Source organism: Chanodichthys erythropterus, chromosome 7, assembly GCF_024489055.1.
Source record: "Chanodichthys erythropterus isolate Z2021 chromosome 7, ASM2448905v1, whole genome shotgun sequence".
NCBI lineage: Eukaryota > Metazoa > Chordata > Actinopteri > Cypriniformes > Xenocyprididae > Chanodichthys > Chanodichthys erythropterus.
In genome coordinates, this window is record NC_090227.1 from 38,724,558 (window position 1) to 38,748,511 (window position 23,954).

At 36.1% G+C, this 23,954-nt stretch overlaps 1 protein-coding gene across 1 annotated transcript in view; it reads right to left on the reverse strand.

Annotated features, from left to right (window-relative positions):
- The window catches only part of LOC137022868 (novel FERM domain containing protein), a 161,488-nt gene that overhangs the window by 32,031 nt on the left and 105,503 nt on the right, over positions 1-23,954 (reverse strand). The window contains exons 2-4 of the mRNA XM_067389345.1: positions 7,308-7,412; positions 3,006-3,048; positions 1,047-1,125 (exon numbers count right to left, since the gene is read on the reverse strand). Of these exons, the coding sequence (XP_067245446.1) occupies positions 1,047-1,125; positions 3,006-3,048; positions 7,308-7,412 (227 nt within the window). The remainder of the gene's footprint in view (positions 1-1,046; positions 1,126-3,005; positions 3,049-7,307; positions 7,413-23,954) is intronic.

A 23,954-nucleotide genomic window follows, 5' to 3' on the forward strand; every position in this document is an offset into this window, starting at 1 on the left:
AAGTGGGATCTGGGATCCTACAATAAAAGAGTGCAGGACACCACATCCACTGTGTCTGTCAGCATCATAAACTTTTCTCATTTTCTGCAATAATCCAAAAAGAAAAATCCTTTTGGGGTTTTGTTGAGGGAACCAGAGTGATCTTAACAGTGTTGGGGTAGGTTACTTTTAAAATAAATGCATTACAATGTTGAGTTACTCCCTTAAAAAGTAACTAATTGTGTTAGTTTTTATGTAAAAAAAAAAAAAATTTGGGGGGCAAAATGTAAAGGCCTTTTCACACCAAAAGTGAAATGAATAAGTCTCAAACTGAAGGAAATGCAAATTCACGCCTGTACAGTAGAGGGCGCAGCTCAAACAAACCTTTCAGCTGTGCTGCCATTCTGGATTGAACTCTAACTTCAGTAATAAAACGAAAGAATGAAACACAAATGTGATGTTTATCCAGATTTATTTTAGCTTATTAGTAAGGTTGAATTGGATCATAGAAGGTCAGCAGCAAAGACATTGGTTAATAAAGTGAGATTAAATACATAAAGTATATTTGTGTAATTTAACATTTAATTATTTTGAAAGTGAAAGTTTGCAGGTGAGAAAACAAAGGAACTTGTGTCACTTATTTGAAAAGTAACTCCGATATTTACTTGTAAATGTAAAAGTAATGCATTATTTTACTAGTTACTTGAAAAAGTAATCCGATTACATAACTCGCATTACTTGTAATGCCTTACCCCCAACACTGGATGCTAACATCCAAAAATACATCATCACTGCAGTGCTCTATAGCAAACTGACCATGTTGGGCATAAAAAAGCGCACTGTCTCAAAGCACCACCAGCAAAGCAAAGTCGAAAGGCTTTATGGTGCTGCCAAACATCTGCTGCCATTTTGTTTGCAACACTTAATCAAAGCAGAGCTTCAAGCCTACATTTGAAGGGATATTTTATGCTTGAAACTGAGCCAGCTCTGTAAGCAGGTGCCGTTTAATCATGTGACATAAGTACTGAACGCAAAAAGCAGAATCCTTTCATTGTAGCAGCTCATACCTGGTGATCTCCTCCTTTAGAGCAGCAGGATCTGGTGGGTAGAACTTGACCCGCAGACACATGGTGAACGGAGGTTGCGCTGTGTAGAGAAAACAAACATTTCAAAACTAAAATATAAGGTTAACAACCACACTCAACAAAATATTACCTTAATCCAGTGGTTCTCAACAAGAGGCCCAGGGCCCGCAAGGGGGCCTCAGCAAACTTAATATTTGAGAAATATTTAAATTAATAAATTATTATCAATATATTACAATAATATAATCATTTTTATTTTTATTTTTATATTCTATTGTTTTATTAAATGACATACATCTTTGGAATACAAAATCACAAAATGCAAATGTTGATTAATTAAATATATGAACAAAAAGTTCAATACTGGAAACATCTTTGTGTATTTGTGTTGGTCAATGGGGGTTGAGATCCACTGTCTTAATCAGTATTTTAGTCTTGCCAGTAAAAACATCTAAACACATTTAAAAACAAGTTTACTTAAAAAGCAAAACTGCATTAAATATTAAGCAATTTTGCAATATATATGAATGTGCAATATTCTTGTTTTCAGAGAATATATCCAGGTTTTAAACATGAATCTAATACAATTTTAAGGGAATTTTAATTTAAACATGAGGAAACAATCTGCTGCTGGGCTAAAAATATTAAAAGTGCCATCGAATTGAAAATTGAATTTACCTCGGCATAGTTGAATAACAAGAGTTCAGTACATGGAAATGACATACAGTGAGTCTCAAACTCCATTGTTTCCTCCTTCTTATATAAATCTCATTTGTTTAAAAGACCTCCGAAGAACAGGCGAATCTCAACATAACACCGACTGTTACGTAACAGTTGGGATCATTAATATGTACGCCCCCAATATTTGCATATGCGAGCCCATGATCAAGGCATTACACAAGGGCAGCCAGTTTTAACGTCTGGATCTGTGCACAGCTGAATCATCAGACTAGGTAAGCAAGTAAGAACAATAGCGAAAAATGGCAGATGGAGCGATTTAGCCACGGAGCACTATCAAACTCGTTCAGAATCAAATGTTAACATCCAAATAAATACTGTACTTACGCGATAAGACATGTTGCATGACGAACACTTTGTAAAGATCCACTTTGTACATGCACTGTTTAAGGCAAGCGCGAGCTCCGTGGGTGGGGAACGTGAGCATTTAAAGGGGCCGCAGCCTAAATCGGCTCATATTTAATGATGCCCCAAAATAGGCAGTTAAAAAAATTAATTTAAAAAAATCTATGGGGTATTTTGAGCTGAAACTTCACAGACACATTCAGGGGACACCTTAGACTTATATTACATCTTATAAAAAGACGTTCTATGGCACCTTTAAAAGATATTTTCAGTATTTATAAGTATAACTCTGTCTGTAAAAACAACGCTTCTCAAGTAAATGTATCTTGCTTCGAGGATGACAAAAATCAGAACGATACAAAGTGAATGATGAGTAAAGAACGTTCACACCAAGAACAGTTTTAGTTCAATCACCCCAATGTACAAGAATTACCAAGTCTACACCACAACTATAGCGATAACAACACAGAGAAACAATATTACTGAAATAACAATTGATTTTTCCAAGCTGACATACAATAAAAACACTGGCAGCCAATCAGAATTCACCTTGAGCATTTAAAGAGCTTCTAATAAACAGAACATTATTGTGCATTGGTGTGGACGCTTACATAGTTATCGTAATAGTTATCATTCTTGGTGTGAACGGGCCTTAAGTGTCTGTCATATTTCATGGCCAGTTTAAGGTCACCACCCATCAAATGACAGCTCCTATTTAAGAACACACCATTTGTAAATGTGTAGTGCCCATGAATCCCATTAGCATGCTCAATTACAGTCACTATAGTGATGCTGTTCATAATTGCTCCTTTATATAATCTAGCACACTATAAATAAGATCTGACTGATGATACTTACATTTCATCTGCTTAGAAATTGACTTGGTGAACTCCAGCCAGTGCTAAAACAACAGAAGACAGTTTAATTCCACACACACACACACGCACAGGTTTTGACAGAATACATGTACACACACATATTACATCTATATTTCATCTAACACATAATTACACAGGAGCAGGTGGTCAGTGTGGGTAGATGTACAGAGATTTTATATCAGGATGAGTGTGAGATGGGGGAAGGGTAGATATATTAATCATTTCATCTAATTTCTCTCTTCTCCGGAGCAAAACATTAGCACAACTTCGACGTCATGCTGAGATTCTATCACTGCTATTGTGTGCAGCCCCAGATACGCCGAATCAGCCAAACCGAGCCATTGGATTTGAGAAAGAAAGTATAGTTGGGTCTTAGTGCCAGTAGGCTAATGTCTAGAAATAGCATCAGGCTATTGGAATTCGATTTCAGATTATAGTGATCTGAAAGCTTTTTTTCCCCATGCCACATTATCGTATTCTGGATTGTCCGCTAATCTCTGGCATATTTTGCCAACTAGGAATGTTGTAAAGGGAATTGTGAGCACTGAGCAGATCCTAATGTCGCTCCATTGTGTCGTCTACAGCAGACTAGCATCAGATAGATGCCCTCATTATTATTTATGTCACTCAATGCGAGAGGCTCCCAAAGGGGGTCAGTGAAAAAGAGACAGATATGAAGAAACTCGTGTATGTAAATCCTGTACACTGTCAGGTTTGCATTTAGCGGACACAGATCAGAACAGATCTCTAATTCAAAAGATTCAACAGGATTTCCTTACAGGGAGCTATGCAGAATGTTTAGTTAGATTTTTTTTTTTTTACACTTTTATAAAATTAGATAATTTTAAAATTAACATTTAAAATAAATATTATTATATATTACAAATATTTAAACCATTAATATTTTGGTAATATAAAAATGTTTGTTTTAACATTTGAAGCAGTGCTGTTATTGTTAAGTAAAACTAAAACTTAAATAATAAATTAAAGTTAAATAGAAATATATATATTAAAAAATAATAATAATAAAAATGTACTCAGTGCTGGGTAGTAACTGATTATATGTAATCTGGATTATGTAAACAGATTTCAAAAATTAAATATATAATATTCACAAAATGGCATTCAATTATTCATAATTCATTGATTTTCACTAATTATTTTTTATCTTTTAAATTTTCCTTTCTAAAACAGTTTTGTGGAATTACACAGGTCAGAGGCCACACAGCATAACAAATTAAATATTGAATCTTTTTTGTTTTATTTTGATTTGTTTTTATTTTAAATAAATTGGTTAAATGAATTATTACCTTTGCATCAACTTGCTACAACCCTGTTGTAATGTAATGTTTAATGCAATTAATGTTGTTGATACCAATTTTTCAACATATGTTTTTTCTTTGTATTTTTATATCACTATGGCACAATTATCACATTGATTTAAATAGGATATAAATATGAAAGCCATGGAATAAAAAGATGTTTTTATCTCACAATTCTGACTTTATATTTCAAATTCCGAGTTTAGATATAATTGCAGAATTGCGAGACTACAAGTCGCAATTACCTTTATTATTGTTTTATTCTGTGGAGGAAGCAAGCATCTACGGAGCCCCAGACATGACATTCAGGAAAAGAACAGTAGGCTAAATCGTTTTCTCAATTTACTAAATTGTGCACACGATTTACTAATTTGTTCCCTCGATTTACTAAAACGTGCACAATTTACTATTTTGTTCCCTCGATTTACTAAAACATGTGCACGGTTTACTATTTTTTCCCTCGATTTACTAAAACGTGCACCCGATTTAAATTTTTTTTCCCTCGATTTACTAAAACATGCACACGATTTACTGTTTTTTTCCCTCGATTTACTAAAATGTGCACACAATTTACTGTTTTGTTCCTTCAATTTACTAAAACGTGCACAATTTACTATTTCGTTCCCTCTATTTACTAAAATGTGCACACGATTTACTATTTTTTTCCCTCTATTTACTAAAACGTGCACACGATTTAGTATTTTTTTCCCTCGATTTACTAAAAAGTGTGCACGATTTACTATTTTGTTCCCTCGATTTACTAAAACGTGCACAATTTACTATTTCGTTCCTTCTATTTACTAAAACATGTGAACGATTTACTATTTTTTTCCCTCGATTTACTAAAACGTGCACACTATTTACTATTTTTTCCCCTCGATTTACTAAAACATGTGAACGATTTACTATTTTTTTCCCTCGATTTACTAAAACGTGCACACGATTTACTATTTTTTCCCTCGATTTACTAAAACGTGCACACGATTTACTATTTTTTTCCCTCGATTTACTAAAACGTGCCTACGATTTACTATTTTTTCCCTCGATTTACTAAAACGTTTGCACGATTGACTATTTTGTTCCCTCGGTTTACTAAAACGTGCACAATTTACTATTTCGTTCCCTCTATTTACTAAAACATGCGCACGATTTCCTATTTCATTCCTTCGATTTATAAATCATGCACATGTAATTAGTAAATGAATTTGTAAATCGAGCAAAAGAATTACTAAATCATGCACGCGAATTAGTAAATCGAGGGAACTAATTACTAAATCGTGTGCACAATTTAATTTTTTTCTTGCATGTCATGTGCGGGGCTTCGTAAGCATCAATACATAAATGAGTTAGGTCAAAAGTTATCTAAAAGTAAACAAAAAGTAATCAGATTATATTATGTATGTGTAATGTAATAGATTTTCAGCATATAATTTGCATGGAGCCCCACACATGACATGCAGGAAAAAATAGTAGGCTAAATCGTGCACACGATTTACTAAATTTGTTCCCTCGATTTATAAATCGTGCGCACAGTTTAGTATAATTTGTTCCCTTGATTTGCTAAATCATGAGCATGATGTATAAATCGAGGGAACGAATTAGTAAATCGTGTGCACGTTTTCCTTGTGTGTTGTAGGGACATTACTTCCTGTCCTGTGTGGCATTTTGTAGTCAGTTTGTAGTTTTTTTGTAGTCAGTTTGTATTTTTTCCCCAGTGTTTCATTTGTTAAGTGTCTGGTGTTGTCATTGATGGAGGTATTGCATGTGTTGTGTGCAGTTCGGTTTTCTCCCCTTGTTTGAATTTACTTCATTTTGCCTATGTTTCCCTGTGCTTGGATTTTCTTTTGTTATTTTGTTAATAAACTCAGTGTACTGCACTTGGATCCTATTTTCCGTTATTTCTGAATCAATCGGTGTTACACACACAAACTTTCATATGGCTTCTGAAAAAATTTGTATATGTCACGAGTATATAAACTCATTCAGCGCTTCAACCCCTATTCATTTTACAGTATGCGCTCTTTCAATGTACTTACAGTGTACTTAAGAAAGTACTGAATAATATAAAGTAACTACATGGGGTAGGTTCAAGTGCTTACTACAATAAGCACGGTAAATTCTAGCGCTCAAAATACTTAATTGGTTTGAGTAGGAAAAACTTAAATTAAATCAAATTAGTTCAGTTAAATTAACTGTTATGAGTATTCAGAACTTTCTTGTTCTTTTGAGTTCACAGCACTGACATATTTCAAGTAAATTGAACTATGTTATTGTTTTGAGTTGTATGAACTCATTTTCTTCTCATTTACACTAACTTAAGTTTAACTGAAACTGGGCTGGGATTATGTTAAATGCTATCAAAATGTGTGAGTTAACTAACTCAGTACTTCAAGTTAGGAGCAATTGACATGCATGAGTACTACAAACTCAAAACTCATTACCTCAATTTTTTTGAGTTAGCCCAACTTATTTACATGTAGAATTAAGTATGTTACACCTGATTGTAACAACACAACGGTAAGTAAATAATTAGAAAATGCTTTATGTTTGTGTGAACTGTCCCTTTAAAGCAAAAAAATATTAATCTGAGCTACAAAAGGGCCTGGCCTCACATGATTTACAGTTTTCAAACTTGTCCTTCTAGAAGGTTCATTCCATCAATCATCAGTTCTGTCTCTTTCTGTGACACTCCCTGATTACTGCACAATGACCCTGAGAGTCAGTCTGACCCGTGCAGGATCAATACTGACACAGCCCACTCTCAACACACATTAATTCATCACTTATTAGACGTCACGACCAATACGCTCTAAGAAAAGAAAGTCACTTTGAGTATCCTGACAGATGCAGCCCTACCATAATAAAAAGCTGTTGGCATGAATGCAGAAATGATGAATTGGTGCTCCGCATTACCGTTGACCTTGGACTGTTCGGCACAAGCCACATGGTGGGATACTCACCCGTTGTTTATCCGGATCGACATATCTAATGCCAAAATAGTCCTTCTCCAGCAGGTTTAGATGGTGGCAAATGAGGTCGAACAAATACTGGCCTTTGGCATCCCTCTGAAAGACAAAGAGAATAACAAACGATCAATAGAGCAGAAGTTTATTATTTGTCTGGGTATGTGGTTTATTTTTGGACTAAATAAATAGGTGGAAGAACTGAAGAAGACCAGCCAAATAAAATTCAAATTTAGTGAACTGAAGGCTGAGATGGAAAGCATGGGATTTTAATTACTGATAACATTCTGTATATTCAATATGAATGCAGAGAGACTCTTGGAATTTACATTTCTTTTCAATGACCTTTTCTATTCATTCATTATAGGATTTTCAGAAATAATTTCAGGGACTGCTTTGCTGGGATTCATTTCTATTTGTATGCCAGCCAGGTACCAAGCCAAATTACTTGATATAAGAATTTATCATTATTATTAGTGAACAAATGTCTCCAATAAAACCCACAACAGATAGACTGATGTCAGCAGCAAATTTGCTCTACAATATTTAATCGGTTAGATAATACTTTATGTAAGCTAGAGCAAAATTAGAGACATTTATTCCATGACTTTTTAAATGTATCACTCATTGACTTTTCAAAGCTATTAAGACTGCAGAAACCTGAGAAAGAGATGAGAAAGTCAATAGTTTACCAACAGTACATGGATAATCCACTTCATTGTTATTTTGTTACACTTAATAGGTAATTTGTAATGCCGCACAAATTCTACAATGTTTTTCATAGTTATAGACTTTTAGACCCCACTATATCAGTCTAAACTGCAGTTATGAGCTCATTATCTCAAACGGTTCAACAGTTCTTCTTAACTAGAGAAAATGAGCTGGGAAAAGAAATTAAATTCCATAAACCCGAAGTCACTTTTTCTCTCTCAGCCCACCTCTAATATCACACTCATTTGCATTCAGAATCTATTTTCCCCTCAAACAAACAATATCACAGTTTTTTTATCATTGCTTTTGCAATATCAGTAATTGTACGCAATCAGAGTTTGAAGTGCAAATCAAGACAATTCACACTCAGTAGCAAGTCTTCAGGCATGAGTGATTTATTCTGGATTGAGACTTACTGTAAGACCTTGGCAAGCCATATGCAGCCTATAGACAAATCATTGTGTTATGCTGAGCTTGGGACACACTACACGTACAGTAATTGTATTAAAGCTGCTCAATGAGAATCATAGGAATGAAACTCTACTTTGAAATTCAAAGTTAAACTTGCATTTCTTTGAGATCTCATGTTGCTCTTTTAACTCGACAGTTCCCTCTGTGAATCATGCAACCTGAACACAGTCTGAATGATAGCAGATCTGAATGGTGGTGTAGATCTTAAAGAATCTGTTAAAAATAATAAACTTATTCAGATGCACGAGAATCTGTTCATAAACATAGTCAATAGCTGTTTAACATCCGAAGTTGCGAATTTAACTTGTGCGCAAAATTGGAATATGACATGAAACATTTGCAAATAAAGCAGCGTTTCCATCCCATGTGGTCAAGAGAACAAAATCGTCACTTCCTGGGAAATTGGTGCAAAATATCTGTAATAAAAATGCAAACTGTTGCAATCTTTTGCTGACTTGTGTCTCAGAGCATGCAGACGAAACGCAATAAACACTGTCATTACCTTTCGTTTGGATGCTGGTGTTTGTGAACGCAATCATGTGAGATGCTTCTGGGAGGGAATTAAACCAAATCATTCTGATGACAGAATCTGGCTCAGGCATTTCAGAATAACTAAAACAACATTTGAGATGCTGTGCGATGACACTGATCTGCTGGTTAGTCCAGTTATCCAATCACATCCACTGTTGAGGCAAACTCACTATGCATCATAGTTTATGTGCATGTCTTCTTATCAGATAAAACTGTTGGCTCAATTAAGCACAAGTTTTTTAGAATTCATGCACATTTTTGCATTTCCATAATTGTTTTTAGTTTTTCTGCATAAAAATAGGTGGATGGAAACACTAGTGACAGAAAGAACTAAGGTGAACGGTCACTCAGCATCTTCACAGGCAAGCAGGGTGTGTGCTGTACCTCTCAATCATAAAACCTCTGGAAAGCCTTTAATGATGCTCACATAATGAGGTCAGCCAACAGATAAGCAACATATTCAGCCAAATTGAGCATTTCAGGCCCTTGTGTTGAGTATGAAAAGAGAAAAATATAAAGGTCAAACACAAAATACAGCATTTTTATCAGCTTTGAATGCCATTTCATACAGTAGTTCATGAATGCTATTACACAGGAGCCGTTTCTGACATAATAACACTATTTGGAACTTGTTAATGTTATTTCTGTGTAGCTCAAGGAAAAAAAGGCTAGGGGAAGGGCAAAAGAGACTCATGCTGGTTTGTTTACTCTTGGAAAAGTGTTTTAGAAGGAGCAACAGACATGGGAAGAGTCATTCAGTAGCGATGCCTGAGTGGAGTGACCATCTGGCTGTGTGACCCCAGCACTTAAGAGTGTCTTTCACTCACTCACTCACTCACTCACTCACTCACTCACTCACTCACTCACACACACACACACACACATGCATATATACAGATAGGGAAAACAAACACTGAAGAGGCTGATAGCTGATAATATATTCTATATCTCACAAAGATAATCAAAAACACATTCCAATTCTCATCGCAAGTTCTCTGTGTAACAATTATGACATTTTTCAGTAGAAAACTTTATGGTTCTATTTTCAGATAAACGAGCAGATGGAGGGCAGTGGACCATGAGCGCATGCGTCTGCCTGATGCCAAATAGAACATTCTGTGGGTGTCTAGAGACGGCTGGATAGCTGTATAACATAAAGCCTTCACGCAGGACTGCTGGAACCCAATGAGACTGCCAAAGGGGACAAAAAAAGAGAAAGAGGTGACCCTATTTGCGAACAGGTCAGACCCCCCCTGCAGAGATGCAAAGAGAGCAGAGATCTCAGCGAGCAGATAAGGTGAATCTTTATTATTATTATTATTATCAATCATTATTATTATTATTAGATAATTATTAATATTATTATTATAAGTTAAATTAGCTTAAAATAAATTAATATAATAATAATTATTATTATATGATATTTAATATTATGATATGTGATATAATATATGATAATTGAATTAAATTAAATTCATTTTATAATCTAATTTAAATATAAAATTAAATAAATTATAAAATAAATTAAATTGTAAAGTTAAATAAATTACAAAATTAAATAAATTATAAAATAAATTAAATTATAAATAAGATTAAATTAAGGTAATAAAATAATAAATTAAATAAAATTCATTTTTTATATTTTAGAATTTAATTATAAAATAAATTATAAAATAAACTAAATTAAATTATAAAATAAAATAAAATACATAAATTAAATTATAAAATTAAATTAAATAAATTATAAAATAAATAAATAAAATCAAATTATTAAATTAAATTAAATTAAATTATATATTAAATTAAAAATGTTTAGGTTGTTAAAAGGTATGACATATACTCCATGCCTCTTTCATGTTACTTAAATCCCCTGTATATACCAGGATCTGCTAATTAAAATCTTGTTACATTCATATCATATCCCTAGATTTGCCGAAGGCACGCTGATATTTTTCTTCAATTCTTTCAACATTTACCTTCAATCAGACAGGCCATTACTTGGTGAAGTGGTAAAGGCCTGACAGAAGAACCTGGGGTTGAGTCTTTGGCAAAATGTGGACAGTAATATTCACATTGCTCAGGGTGAGTTGCATGTCAGCATTCAGACAAAGGCCCAAAGGACTATGGGAGAGCACTAACCCCTGTCACTTCTAAGCAGGTTCCCAACTGAAGGCCCATAATCCATTATGGCATGCCTGCTTACTAGACTAAGGCTAAAACCGGCAAACACGCTCAAGCCTGTAACACACGTGCACATTTCTATCGAACTAAATGTGCAGAGCTATAGCGACTATGATTGAGAATTATTCATCAATTGTTATGGGAGATTTATGTTCTCCTTTTCACTTACACTGCCTCCCGAGTTAGCCATTAAAGCCACATAAAGAGGCTTTGAATAATTCCACTTCCCCAGTACACAAATAACGGAGCAAATGCACACTGTCCAAGCCCTTCTTTTTACACGGTGGAGAGAGCAGCACACAAAAATTCGGGGAGCCCATTCATCATCTAACTGAGATGGCTGGACAACACTCACTGTTCATCAGGGTGAATGTGTAAGCAGCCACTTAGCCAGAGATAACACAATGGCAAAATCATTTATCTTGCACAGCTCTTGGATAATGAGAGGACTGTATTGGAAATAACTGTGCTTTTAGTCAATGAAACATCACACCTTCAACCTTACAAAGAGCAGAAGAGGGAGGCAGTTTCATGTTTGCCATCAGTGTGGACTGCATCACGATTAAAATCATTACATTAAAGCATTTAAATTTTATTCAAAGCATCCCCATTCATCTCAATAGGGGCGTTTGCACCAAATAGTTCTAGGAACTCGGTTATGGAACTAGCCACTAGGATAGTTCCTGGAGAACTAATTTCTCCCCCAGGCCATATTCCTGGTTGCATTCGCACTGGGAATAGGAACTCTGAAGAGTCTTTAAGTGCTCCATTTACAAACGCTAAAAACCGGTGGATGGAGGATGCTGTGATCGGAGCTGTATTTGTTGTGTGCCGTGGGTTTAAAAGAAATGAGTTCATACAACTCAAAACAATAAAATAGTTCAGTTTACTTGAAATATGTCAGTGCTGTGAACTCAAAAGAAAAAGAAAATTCTGAAAACTCATAACGGAGATGGAATGTAAACGCATAATTTATGCACCTGAAAGAGCAAAAAGTGGAGCTAAGAGACGAAATCTCCTATGACAACTTTCAGTATTACATATTATTGAGGCGGAGAAAAGATCTCAACCCTGCAGACAGCAGGTAAATGCAGTTATCGCTGTTTTCCATGTTTGTGAAGTAAATATATTTACACAGCTTTTTTAAAATTCAGTTTGACATGAGTTTGACCAATCAACGTACACTTACATCACTGATAGTTCCTGTAGTGCTGGTTTAGATCCTACTCTGAAGTAGGAGCTAGATTAGTTCCCTAGAACTAAAATCGTTCCTAGTTCCTGCGGTGCGAACAAGGCAAAATCCGGGTACTTCAGCCAATTCTAGGATTCTATGAAAAGGTTCCTCCGGTGTGAAAGCCCCTGATGGCAGTTTCTCAGTTGATGCAGGACTCTCTGGAAGCATGCAATTTGAAAACTGCTATACTGCTTATGGTCACTCAGTTTTAGGCATGGAAATATTTGAGCAAATTACTTATCCCTGGTGACTATCCTCAGCTGTGTAACGTTACAATATATGATCATGCTGTTAATGCTGAGAATGCACTGTCTGTGAATGTCCTCGCATACTGAAGGCCAACAAGTGAATTTTAACATCAACAACACATTAAATACGTGTATTTCATGCATATTTAAATGCATAAAGTTAAATATATGTATTTAACGCATATTTAAAGGTGAACCAGTTTAAACCTAGAACCAGTTTTAACATGATGTAATATAAGTCTAAGGTGTCCCCAGAATGTGCATGTGAAGTTTCAGCTCGAAATACCCCATAGATTTTTTTTATTTATTTTTTTTAACTGCCTATTTTGAGCCATAATTATATATGCACCGATTCAGGCTGCGGCCCCTTTAAATCTCGTGCTCCCCGCTCCCGAGCTCTCGACTGCCTTATCCAGCATAAACAAAGTTCACACAGCTAAAATAACCCTCAAAATGGATCTTTAAAATGTGTTCGTCATTCATGCTGCATGCATGCATCGATTCCTGTGAGTATTGTATTTATTTGGATGTTTACATTTGATTCTGAATGAGATTGATAGTGCTCCGTGGCTAAAGTTAACATTACACACTGTTGGAGAGATTTATAAAGAATGAAGTTATATGAATTATACAGACTGCAAGTGTTTGAAAATGAAAATAGCGACGGCTCTTGTCTCCGTGAATACAGTAAGAAACGATGGTAACTTTAACCACATTTAACAGTACATTAGCAACATGCTAATGAAACATTTAGAAAGACAATTTAAAAATATCACTAAAAAAATATCATGATATCTGATATATAGTCTGATGATTCAGCTGTGCACATCCAGAAGTTTTGCCCTTGTGTAATGCCTTGATCATGAGCTGGCATATGCAAATATTGAGGTCGTACATATTAATGATCCCGACTGTTACGTAACAGTCTGTGTTATGTTGAGATTTGCCTGTTCTTCGGAGGTCTTTTAAACAAATGAGATTTACATAAGGAGGAAACAATGGAGTTTGAGACTCACTGTATGTCATTTCCATGTACTGAACTCTTGTTATTCAACTATGCCGAGGTAAATTCAATTTTTCATTCGATGGCACCTTTAAAGTTATTTCAAGTGTTAAATATGTGTTGTTTGCACGTGAAAAATCAGCACGTTAAATACGTGAAATATGCATTAAATATGCAAGAAATACATGTGAAATACACATATTTTACATTTTGTTGACGTGTTAAAATTAAAGTTTTTGAACCTTTTGGCCTTCCATACTCACACACACACACACACACACACAACGCACAGAAAGATGTGTGCCAGTATCGATTCGTGCGCCAGAATCGAGTTCTCTTTCGCACTTGAAAGAACAATAACACACACAATATGAGTTAAAAATGAGTTAAAGTCTTAAACGAATAGGGGTGTCACGATTCTCCAAATCCTCGATTCGATTACATTTTCGATTCTAAGGTCACGGTTCGATTCGATTCTCGATTTTTACATTTATTTTTTTTAAAGCACAGGTTGCTATGCCATTTTTCAGACTAGACTTTTATGCAATATAATCACCGTAGCTGTGAGATGCGTTCTATTTGGGATTGGAGTTTTCCACCACCGAATAACGCCTGTTTCACACATAATCCGTCTGCAGTGCGTATGCGTTGCGTATTTTTTTACGCACCCATGTTAACGGATTAGAGCGTTCACACTGCACGCGGTTGCGGTCCGTCATTGCGTTCCAGGAGCGGTGCGTCTGCAGCAGTGCAGCAATCGTTTACGTACCGAGTCTATTTTTGCTGTGCTGCAAGTGCAGCACAGCAGATTGTGTGTGGGCAAAATGAGCATGGATTGACCTGAAATTGTAAAAAAAAAAAGAGAAAAAAAGAAATTATGCACATTTAAACTATTTTGTACATTTAGTACATTACATAAAGAATTTTTTTTTTTTTTTATGATTTCATGCCAGCAACAAGTTATATTCATGCCAAAAGGAAACATTTCAATTTCACAGTTCAGTTGTATCATTTCAAAACAATTATTTTATTTAAAAAAAAAAAATGAACAGTGTTTACTTGCATAATGCGATCAGATATGTTTTTCCCCGTTGGAGGGAAACTCGCATCCCAGCAGGCAATGACGTGACAGGCGGACCTATTCAAAAACAAGGTGACATGGATGACACTCGTCTTATCGTTAAGGTGGAAAAACATAAAATTCTGTATGACCCGCAGAATGTATTGTACAAAGATTTGAATGCGAAGGAAAAGGCATGGGAAGCAGTTTCGTCGGCTGTTTGTGTCGACAGTAAGTTTTCAAATCTTTGTGTCATGTTTACGTGTACTAAACTACTCCAGCAACTGTAAATATATAAGCGTAATGAATATAACATTACGCACTGCAAACGTGTGCTGTGTGAAAGCACAATGGCCGCTTCCTGCTTCAGCAACACATACGCACTGCATACGGACCGCACACGCACTGCAGACGGATTATGTGTGAAACAGGCGTTAGGTCGCATGTCTGCGGCTATGAATACTCCTAACGCCTGTTTCACACTGCAAGCGTGAGCGTCGCGTGCGCAGCGCAGCGCAGCCCATGAGCGTAACTACACCGTCACTGCAGCAGCAGAGACGCGCGAGTATTCACAATGGAAGCGTTTGTACAGCGTCACAGCAGCGGCTCGAAGCTGCATAGTGAGAATTTCTTTACGAAGACAGCTATAAATTTGTTTTTATAAGTTGGTCATTTATAAACTTGATAGACTTGAAAGTTTGTTAACATGGGGAAGTGTACAACATTTTCATATAAACAAATAAATAAAAATAAATAAAAGCCTCGTGTTCTCCATTGCTGCACATGAATGGAGGTGAGCTTTGTGTTGCCGCGTGCACATGTTTACAAGACGACAAACTCGTATGGTACACGCACATAAGCATAGCTTGCAAATTTTTTTTTTTTTTTTTTTTTTTTTGTCGACAACGCGAACGTTGTCAACATAACTCACTGGAAATCCAAAATACTTCCACACCAGCGACTTCAGTGAAAGAGGAGGGGGTTCGAGACGAGTTCTGTCGATGATGGGTCTCCTGCATCTGCAGTTGCCATGCTATCTTTTGAGTGGCTGTTAAAGGAGGTTGACTGACAGTGTTTTTTTTCCCGCTTGGCAAGCAACCGGACGCGACATGGGGGCGCGGCAGCATCGACGATTCCATTTATTAATTCGAAGTTCGAGATTGTGACTTAATTTCGGTCGATTTCGATTTAAAATCGAAATCGTGACACCCTTATAAACGAAAATAAAGATTTGCAAGAAAGTGGGACGTGTGTGAGATCCACGTCATGTGCAGCAGCGGCAGATCTTAAAGTGACAGTAGCCACTAATGATGAAGAAAATTCAAAAGAACAAAATTTTTTTGAAAAGGAAATGTACAAAAAAAAATAAATAAATAAAAAATCTATTTAATGCATCTGTGCAGAATAATAATATAATGCTAGTAATAATATTAATTACAAATCTTAAGAAATCTTACTGACCCCAAACCTTTAAAAAGTGTGTGTTTTTACTACTATAAGTTCCTTTCTTCAGTGTCACTTCAAAAACCTCTTCTCTCTCCCCAGCCTCATCTCCCCGTTTCCTGCAAACAATCTGTAATTGCAGGATCTGTGTTATTGTGAGACAGAGGGAATAAATCCTAATGATTTATTAAGGAGGTTAGGGAGATTTGCTGATTAAACCTGATTTTGTATTTCAGCTCTGTTCAGAATGATGGACTAAACATCCACATATGCAGAGTGCTCAGAGGTTCCTGCTGTTCCTGTCAACACAACGATGCTTTGATTCTATTAACTCCATCACACGTGATAAATCCTAGGCTTTCGGTAATAATCTGAAGATATGCTTATCTTTAGAGATTCATTATTGAGCAAACAATATTAGCACACATCAGAACCAGAAAAACTAATGCTAACTATCACTTTACTAACTGCCATCACAATTCTTTTTATTTCTCCCAAGAAAAGCCCATCAGCGCTACTGTCTGGAAATTACTTTGATATCATCATCTAGATATAGTAACATCATATGTAACATCTTTCACAAATAAATACATCAACTCTGAAATCAATGGCATTGATATACTGTATAATATCACTGTTTTCCCTCTCACTGGTTAACTCTCCAGAAAAAAACATTGTTTTATAACATGGTGGCATGTTATAAAAGATGTTTGTGTGTATGAATCACTGAGAAGAGCTTTTGTGGCTGCAGTCCAGAGGTTTTTTGTTTGGAGTTTCATTAGTAGATTGGCTGCTGGCAATGTGAATAGCCAGGATTCCATCCACCTATTTTTGGATGGATGGAAAATGCCAAGACGAGCATATTTTCTAAAAATGTGCATAAAAAACATATGCACTCAATTGAGGCTGATAAATTTAAGACATGCACATAAACTACGATGGAAACACATTTAGTGAATAAATCCATCTATGCACAACACTTTGCCTCAGCAATGGATGTGATTGGATAACTGGGCTAACCAGCAGATCAGTTTCATCGCACAACATCTGCAAGTTATTCTAAAATGCCTGAGCCAAAGTCTGTCATCAGAATGATTTGGTTTAATTCCCTCCCAGAAGCGTTGCACATGATTGCGTTCACAAACACCAGCATCCAAACGAAAGATAACATGACGCAAGTCATTTGTGATATAGGACAAAAGAGCCAAAGTGGCTTCTCTGATTGCAGCAACTTTAATTTTTATTTCAGATACTTTGCGCCAATTTCCCAGCAAGTGATGATTTTGTTCTCTAGAACACACACACTGCTTTATTCGCAAGTGTTTTATGCGGTATTCCAGTTTTGCCCACAAGTTAAATTCGCAACTTTGTATGGAAACGCAGCTAATGATGGCAGTGGCTAATGTAGCAGACTGAACTGAAATTGATTGTACCACAATTTTATTAAGCAGATTCTATAGGTTTGCTGTACTTGTCAGAGTTAATAAAAAGGCACACAGCAAGAAAAGTCATTATTTGTTGATAAACACAGTTTAGCAGTCAGCACATTTATCAGGCAGTTAGCTTAGCATGTATTGATCTCAAGGTCTCTGGGGCACTATAGCTTAGCTTGACAAAGGCAAATAAAAGCTCCAGATTAACTATTTCAAACTAAATACATCACCATCCCACTTTGCTGTAATTCTGTTGACCAAGGGTGAAGGTTTCTTGCTCAAAATGAAAGTAGTCAGCCTTAACCCTTTAAATGATTAGTCCACTTTCAAATAACATTTTCCTGATAATTTACTCACCCCCATGTCATCCAAGATGTTTGTGTCTTTCTTTCTTCAGTCGAAAAGAAATTAAGGTTTTTGAAGAAAACATTCCAGGATTATTCTCCTTATAGTGGACTTCAATGGCCTCCAAACGGTTGAAGGTCAAAATTACAGTACAGAACTGGCACCGCGTTCGTTCCGTAAGTAGAATAGGGAAGGCGTAGGACATACGGAATACGGACAGCGGAAGCACGTGCAAGGCAATCGTTTATGTTTATAAAGCATATACAGTTGTATTTTTTTCGAAAATTATAGATTGTTTCACTAGAAAAGATTCCTCGTCTGATATTGTTTAAAGCCCTTTGAAGCTGCACTGAAACTAATTTTGACCTTCAAACGTTTGGAGGCCACTGAAGTCCACTATATGGAGAAAAATCCTGGAATGTTTTTATCAAAAACCTTAATTTCTTTTCGACTGATGAAAGAAAGACATGGACATCTTGAAAGACATGGACATCTTGGATGACATGAGGGTGAGTAAATTATCAGGAAAACTTTATTTGAAAGTGAACTAATAAGACAGAGTTAGGGTCTAAAACCTCAGTCAGTGGATAATTGTTATTCATACACACAGAAAAGAAGCATGTGTTTTTGTGTGTACAACGGCCCAAAAAGTGTTTGGACCCTTAAAAACTACTGTATTTAATAAGTTTCAATGCATTTTATCATAAAATATCCAGCCAAGTGGCATATATATATATATATATATATATATATATATATATATATATATATATATATATATATATATATACTGTACTTTAAAGAAAGATAGCACAAGCACACTTTTCAAGCAAAAATTTTGAAAATGACTTAGCTAAGTTTTAAATCATTTAATTTAAATGAGAAATCAACTTTTCCTTAAGCTTTTGATATATGAGGTGATTGTACTATAAGAATATCCTATAAGTTTCAGAACTGAAAACTTTCTTGTTAGTCCAATAAAAGCTTTTATTGACACCAGGCCCAGCGAACGACATAGATAGGTGAAACGCCACCTCCACAGAAGAAATCAATGCCTACTTCATCATTGCAACGTTAACCCCACCCACTGGCGTGTTAGTGACATAATGAGGAGAGATTAGCTTTCAAAGGATCCTAATGCTAGGAATATGATTATTTATTTTCAGCAATGTGTTTCACGATCTAAATATAATGCCATAGATCGAAATGTAATGCCATAATAATCAACACTTTTCACGATTAGTTAATCTTGAGAGCTGTAATAGTAAAAACGTGCTAAAAGTATTCGAGAGAGTAATACTTGGCTATTTCATATGCAAAGATGTCAGCCAATCACAGCAGTCTCACAGCAGACACGCCCCTTAAATAAATTGCTTTTAAAATAAATAATAAAATGAATTCCACACTGGAGTGTTCTAATTTAATAAAGGCAGGTATAAAAACTTGAGAACTGAAACCAGAGAACATCTCCTCAATCTCACAGTGTAGTGCCAATAACACAAATCACTGAAAACAATAAACACAAAGCCTCTATCGACTCAATGCGGTTCCTGCAACAAGCTAATGCAATATGAGCTTCTGAGGAGCGATGTGGCTTTCATTAGAGCTGAGAAAGAGCAGGGCATCCGAGAGGCAAAGCCACAGTGAGATCTCGAGTTGCCGATCCGCAACACTCCAGTTCCTCAAGTGCATTGATCCTGTGAAAGACAGCCAGACAGCCATCTGCATACACCCGAGGGTCCACACGGCCCCGAGCACCGCACCATTCAGGGCTAAATCAGACCATAGACCACTTCCTCAGAGCTCCACATCATATAAACAAGCAATGTAGGGCAGTCTAATCAATCAGTGCAATATGCAATTAATTTGAAACTGGGTCTGTTTTTAATTTTTCTTTTTGGAGTGTAACTGAATGCTGTGTCTATTACAGACTCCCAAGTCGCTAAACTACGTTGACAGATGCAGTGTCGGGGAAAGTTACTTTTAATAGTAATGCATTACAATATTGCATCAGTCCCTAAAAAGGTAACTAATTTAATTACTTTTTATGAATAGTGTTACGCTACTTTTACGTTACTTTTTTTCACCTGGGCTGGGCTATGTTTTTTAAATAACAAAAAAACAGGTTCTATTTTTGGTAGTTTTTATTAATTTTGAGAAATACTGAATCTGTTTTTTTTTTCAAGTGAGATGAGATTGTGCATGTTCATATTAGTCTAGAACTACAATAACCATCATGTTCACACTCAACGCCTCTATACTTACTCCCGATTTCTCTCAACATGGGAACAGGAGAGCTGTCAGTCAACACATGGGAAAACAAAGTAACTTACATTACTTATTTAAGAAAGTAACTGAGATATTTTATTGTAAATTAAAAGTAATGCATTACTAGTTACTTGAAAAAAAGTAATCCGATTACATATCTCACATTACTTGTAATGCTTTACCCCCAACACTAGACAGAGGATTCTCATATCACAAAATGCTCAGTGCTACAACTCCCAAACGCAGCGGAGAGGATTCCCACTATGTCATGGTGTGAAAGAAAGAAGCTAAGACTAAGCATCCTCAAACTGGGCCATCAAAACACAGTGGGGTGGGTGGGAGAGGAAAGAAGGGGAAGGAGGACAAATTTCCCCTAGAAGAAAACACAAGAAAGAGAGATTCTGAGATACAGACATAACAGGAGCCAGGGCCGTACTTAACACATCAAAAAGATCCTATAAACACACACATACATGTTATATAAGCTTCAAAGAGTGATTAAAATTTATTAAAATTATAAAATTTATTTTATATTGTGATACCATTTCACAAAATTACTGTATTTTTGTTCAAATAAATTCTTTGGTGAACATAAGAATCTCCTTTCAAAAGCTTAAAAAAATCTTACTGATCCCCAAATTTTATTTTATTTTATGTATATATAAATATGAATAGATGGCATTACAAAGCAAATACTATCACCAAAATCTCCTGGCCTCTATGACATTTCAAAGAACAGTTTTTTCTCTGAATCTTGTCAGGAGAGAGAGGAGATTTCTTCAAAAGATACAGACGCAAGATACTTTGTCCAATTCAGAGTTAGATTTCGGTAGACAAGTCCAGTGAAATGGCATTAAGGTCTATGAAAGCTTGCTTTCCATGACTTTGTGAATCATTAATGGACTAGATTGTGGATCCCTGGGGCCTCCATTAAAGCTCTGACACGCAGCATGCTACTACTCCTCTTACGCCTGCCTGCGCAGGGAGCCAGTCTCAGGGGCCAAATAGCTCTCTGCATTTTTATGGCTGAATTCACTAGTGGTAAGTGATCTCCCCTAGGGCTGGGAAACACAATGGCATTGGTATAGTACAGCGTCACTGTGGTATTTTACACCCCTTCATGAATCATCCTGAATAGGGTTGAGGTATCACTTAGAATGTGTCAGTGTCAAGTTCTAGGTTGCTGCTGTCCTTAAGCGATGCTCTGGATATAGATTCCACTGCCTGACGCTTACTAACCTTTTCCGGATAAAGTTACATCCAATTTTACAACTTTGTTACCACGGTAACATTAAATTACCAAGAACAACTTAACAGCTTAAATAAAACAAGTTTTAACAGAGGAAATAATGAAAGTTATTTCATAAAATTAGCTTTACTTCTGAATTTCTGCATTGAAATTGTTCCCATTTACTTCCATTCCAAGTCCCACATGCACTTTAACCACAATTTTTACTTTTTTAAGAAAACTAGAGAGCTCCACAAATGACATATGGGGTAAAAAGAAGATATCATGGCTACGAATAAAGTATTCATTCCCACAACTTATTTATTATGTTCCCTCATCCAATAATTAGTACAACCTGGCCACAATTTAAAGGTGTGGTCATATTTATCACCGTTTGGTGTATTTTCGCAGGTGAAATACCAACCCTACCCTCTATTTTATGATGTGGCTAATTTGTAAGATTTGAATCATATGAATTTGTACAATTTTTAAAAAAAAGTGACCAGGAAAGACCACCCCTAACCTCGTCCCTAAACGTACCCGTCATTGGGATCTAAACAAATAATACAAAAACGTACGAGTGAGGTTGTACGAATTAGCCACTTCATAAAACACTTACAAAATGTCCAAGAATTAGTACAACGTGGCCACAATTTAAAGGTGTGGTCACATGTACCACTGTTTGGTATATATTCGCAGGTAAAATACCAACCCGATCTCACTGTAATTCATAAGTATTTTATGAGGTGGCTAATTTGTGCGATTTGAAACATACGAATTTGTACGAATTTTCAAAAACAGTAACCAGGAAAGACCACCCCTAACCCTGCCCCTAAACTTACTTATCACTGGGTGGGGTCTAAACAAATCGTACGAAAACGTACAAGTGAGGTTGCATGAAGTCGTACGAATTAGCCACCTCGTAAAACACTTACAAAATGTCCAAGAATTAGTACAATGTGGCCACAATTTAAAGGTGTGGTCACATGTACCACTGTTTAGTGTATATTCGCAGGTGAAACACAAACCCAATCTCACTGTAATTCGTAAGTATTTTATGAGATGGCTAATTTGTGCGATTTGAAACATATGAATTTGTACGAATTTTCATAAAGGTCATCAAGAAGGACCACCCCTAAACACAACACTAAACTTACTCATCACTGGGGTGTAAACAAAGAGTGAGGTTGTACGAATACGTACAAATTAGCCACCTTGAAAAATACAGACAAATTGCTGTGAGATTGTGTTGGAAATACAGTAATTTCAGTAAGAATTCACACAATCATGAATTTCGCATGAGGGTGGAAGATTTCATGCACAAATTCACCATATTGTCCAACAGAAAGTTGCTTGGGTTGAAACTCACTTCTGCGTTCATACATCGCTACAATATTGACAATAGACAATGGACCTTTTTTACCTGCAAAATTTCACCAAATTTTGCTAAAGTGACTGTGCCTTAACAAATTAATACAATGTGATGAGAAGATGAGTAAACTTCTTACAGTGAAACTCAGAGACGAACACTTACTACTACACGTTTAAACTGCATCCAAAGGCCTTGAGGCCTGGCAGATTCATACAACACTTTAAAAATCAATAAAAGGTTATCTTACACTATTTAAGGCCGCAGAATGAAAACCTAAAGCCACGTCAGCAACAACAGCCTTCAACAACAGGCAGTCGATATACATCTTTCAAAGCGACCACACGACATGTCCAGGTGACACCTGGCATTGCTCCCACAGCGACGTACTGAAGGTAATGGGCTATTTCTCTCTGTTCCCTCCCACTGACCTGACTACTCATTACCATAGAAGAAAGCACAAGAGCTGAGGGGCTCCGGCTGAGTGAATCACACCATCCTGCCCACTCACTTCAGAAATGCTGCTGCCGGCACCATAGATGGACGCGGAGTTCACTGCACTTTTCCATTACTAGCATAACCAGTAACCCTACCGCACACTGGAGACTTTACACAAGGCCTTTGATAGGGACACCTAAATCTTGCATGGCCATTTATACTTGTTTATTTTTGACTTCTTTCAGTTACTCCACTCACTATACCTCTTCATTGTCAACCTTAGCCTGTATAATGTATGTCAGCCAGGGTTTAGAAAGTTGTAATTTTTTTTTTTTTTTTTACACAAATCTAAATATGCAAGTACTTAAATACTTGTATCAATTTGCATTATATTTCTTAAAGACACAGTCCCCCCTTTTCAGTTAACAGCCTAAGTCAAAACAGAACTCTTGATGGTCTAATCATTTACACTGCTTTGCATTCACCAAGCTCAATACGTTCTCTTTTTTTCCATGGTAGGCTATAGTATATTGCTCAAGAGTGCCAAGTAATTGAGGATGTTTCAGTGGGTGTTGTAAAGCGTTGGGAAGGTTATAATGTGTGGGAAGCAGAGCTCCTCATTGTGCATTTGTAAGGATTAGAAGGGTAGATGGATAGTAGATATACAACACATTTCCTGCA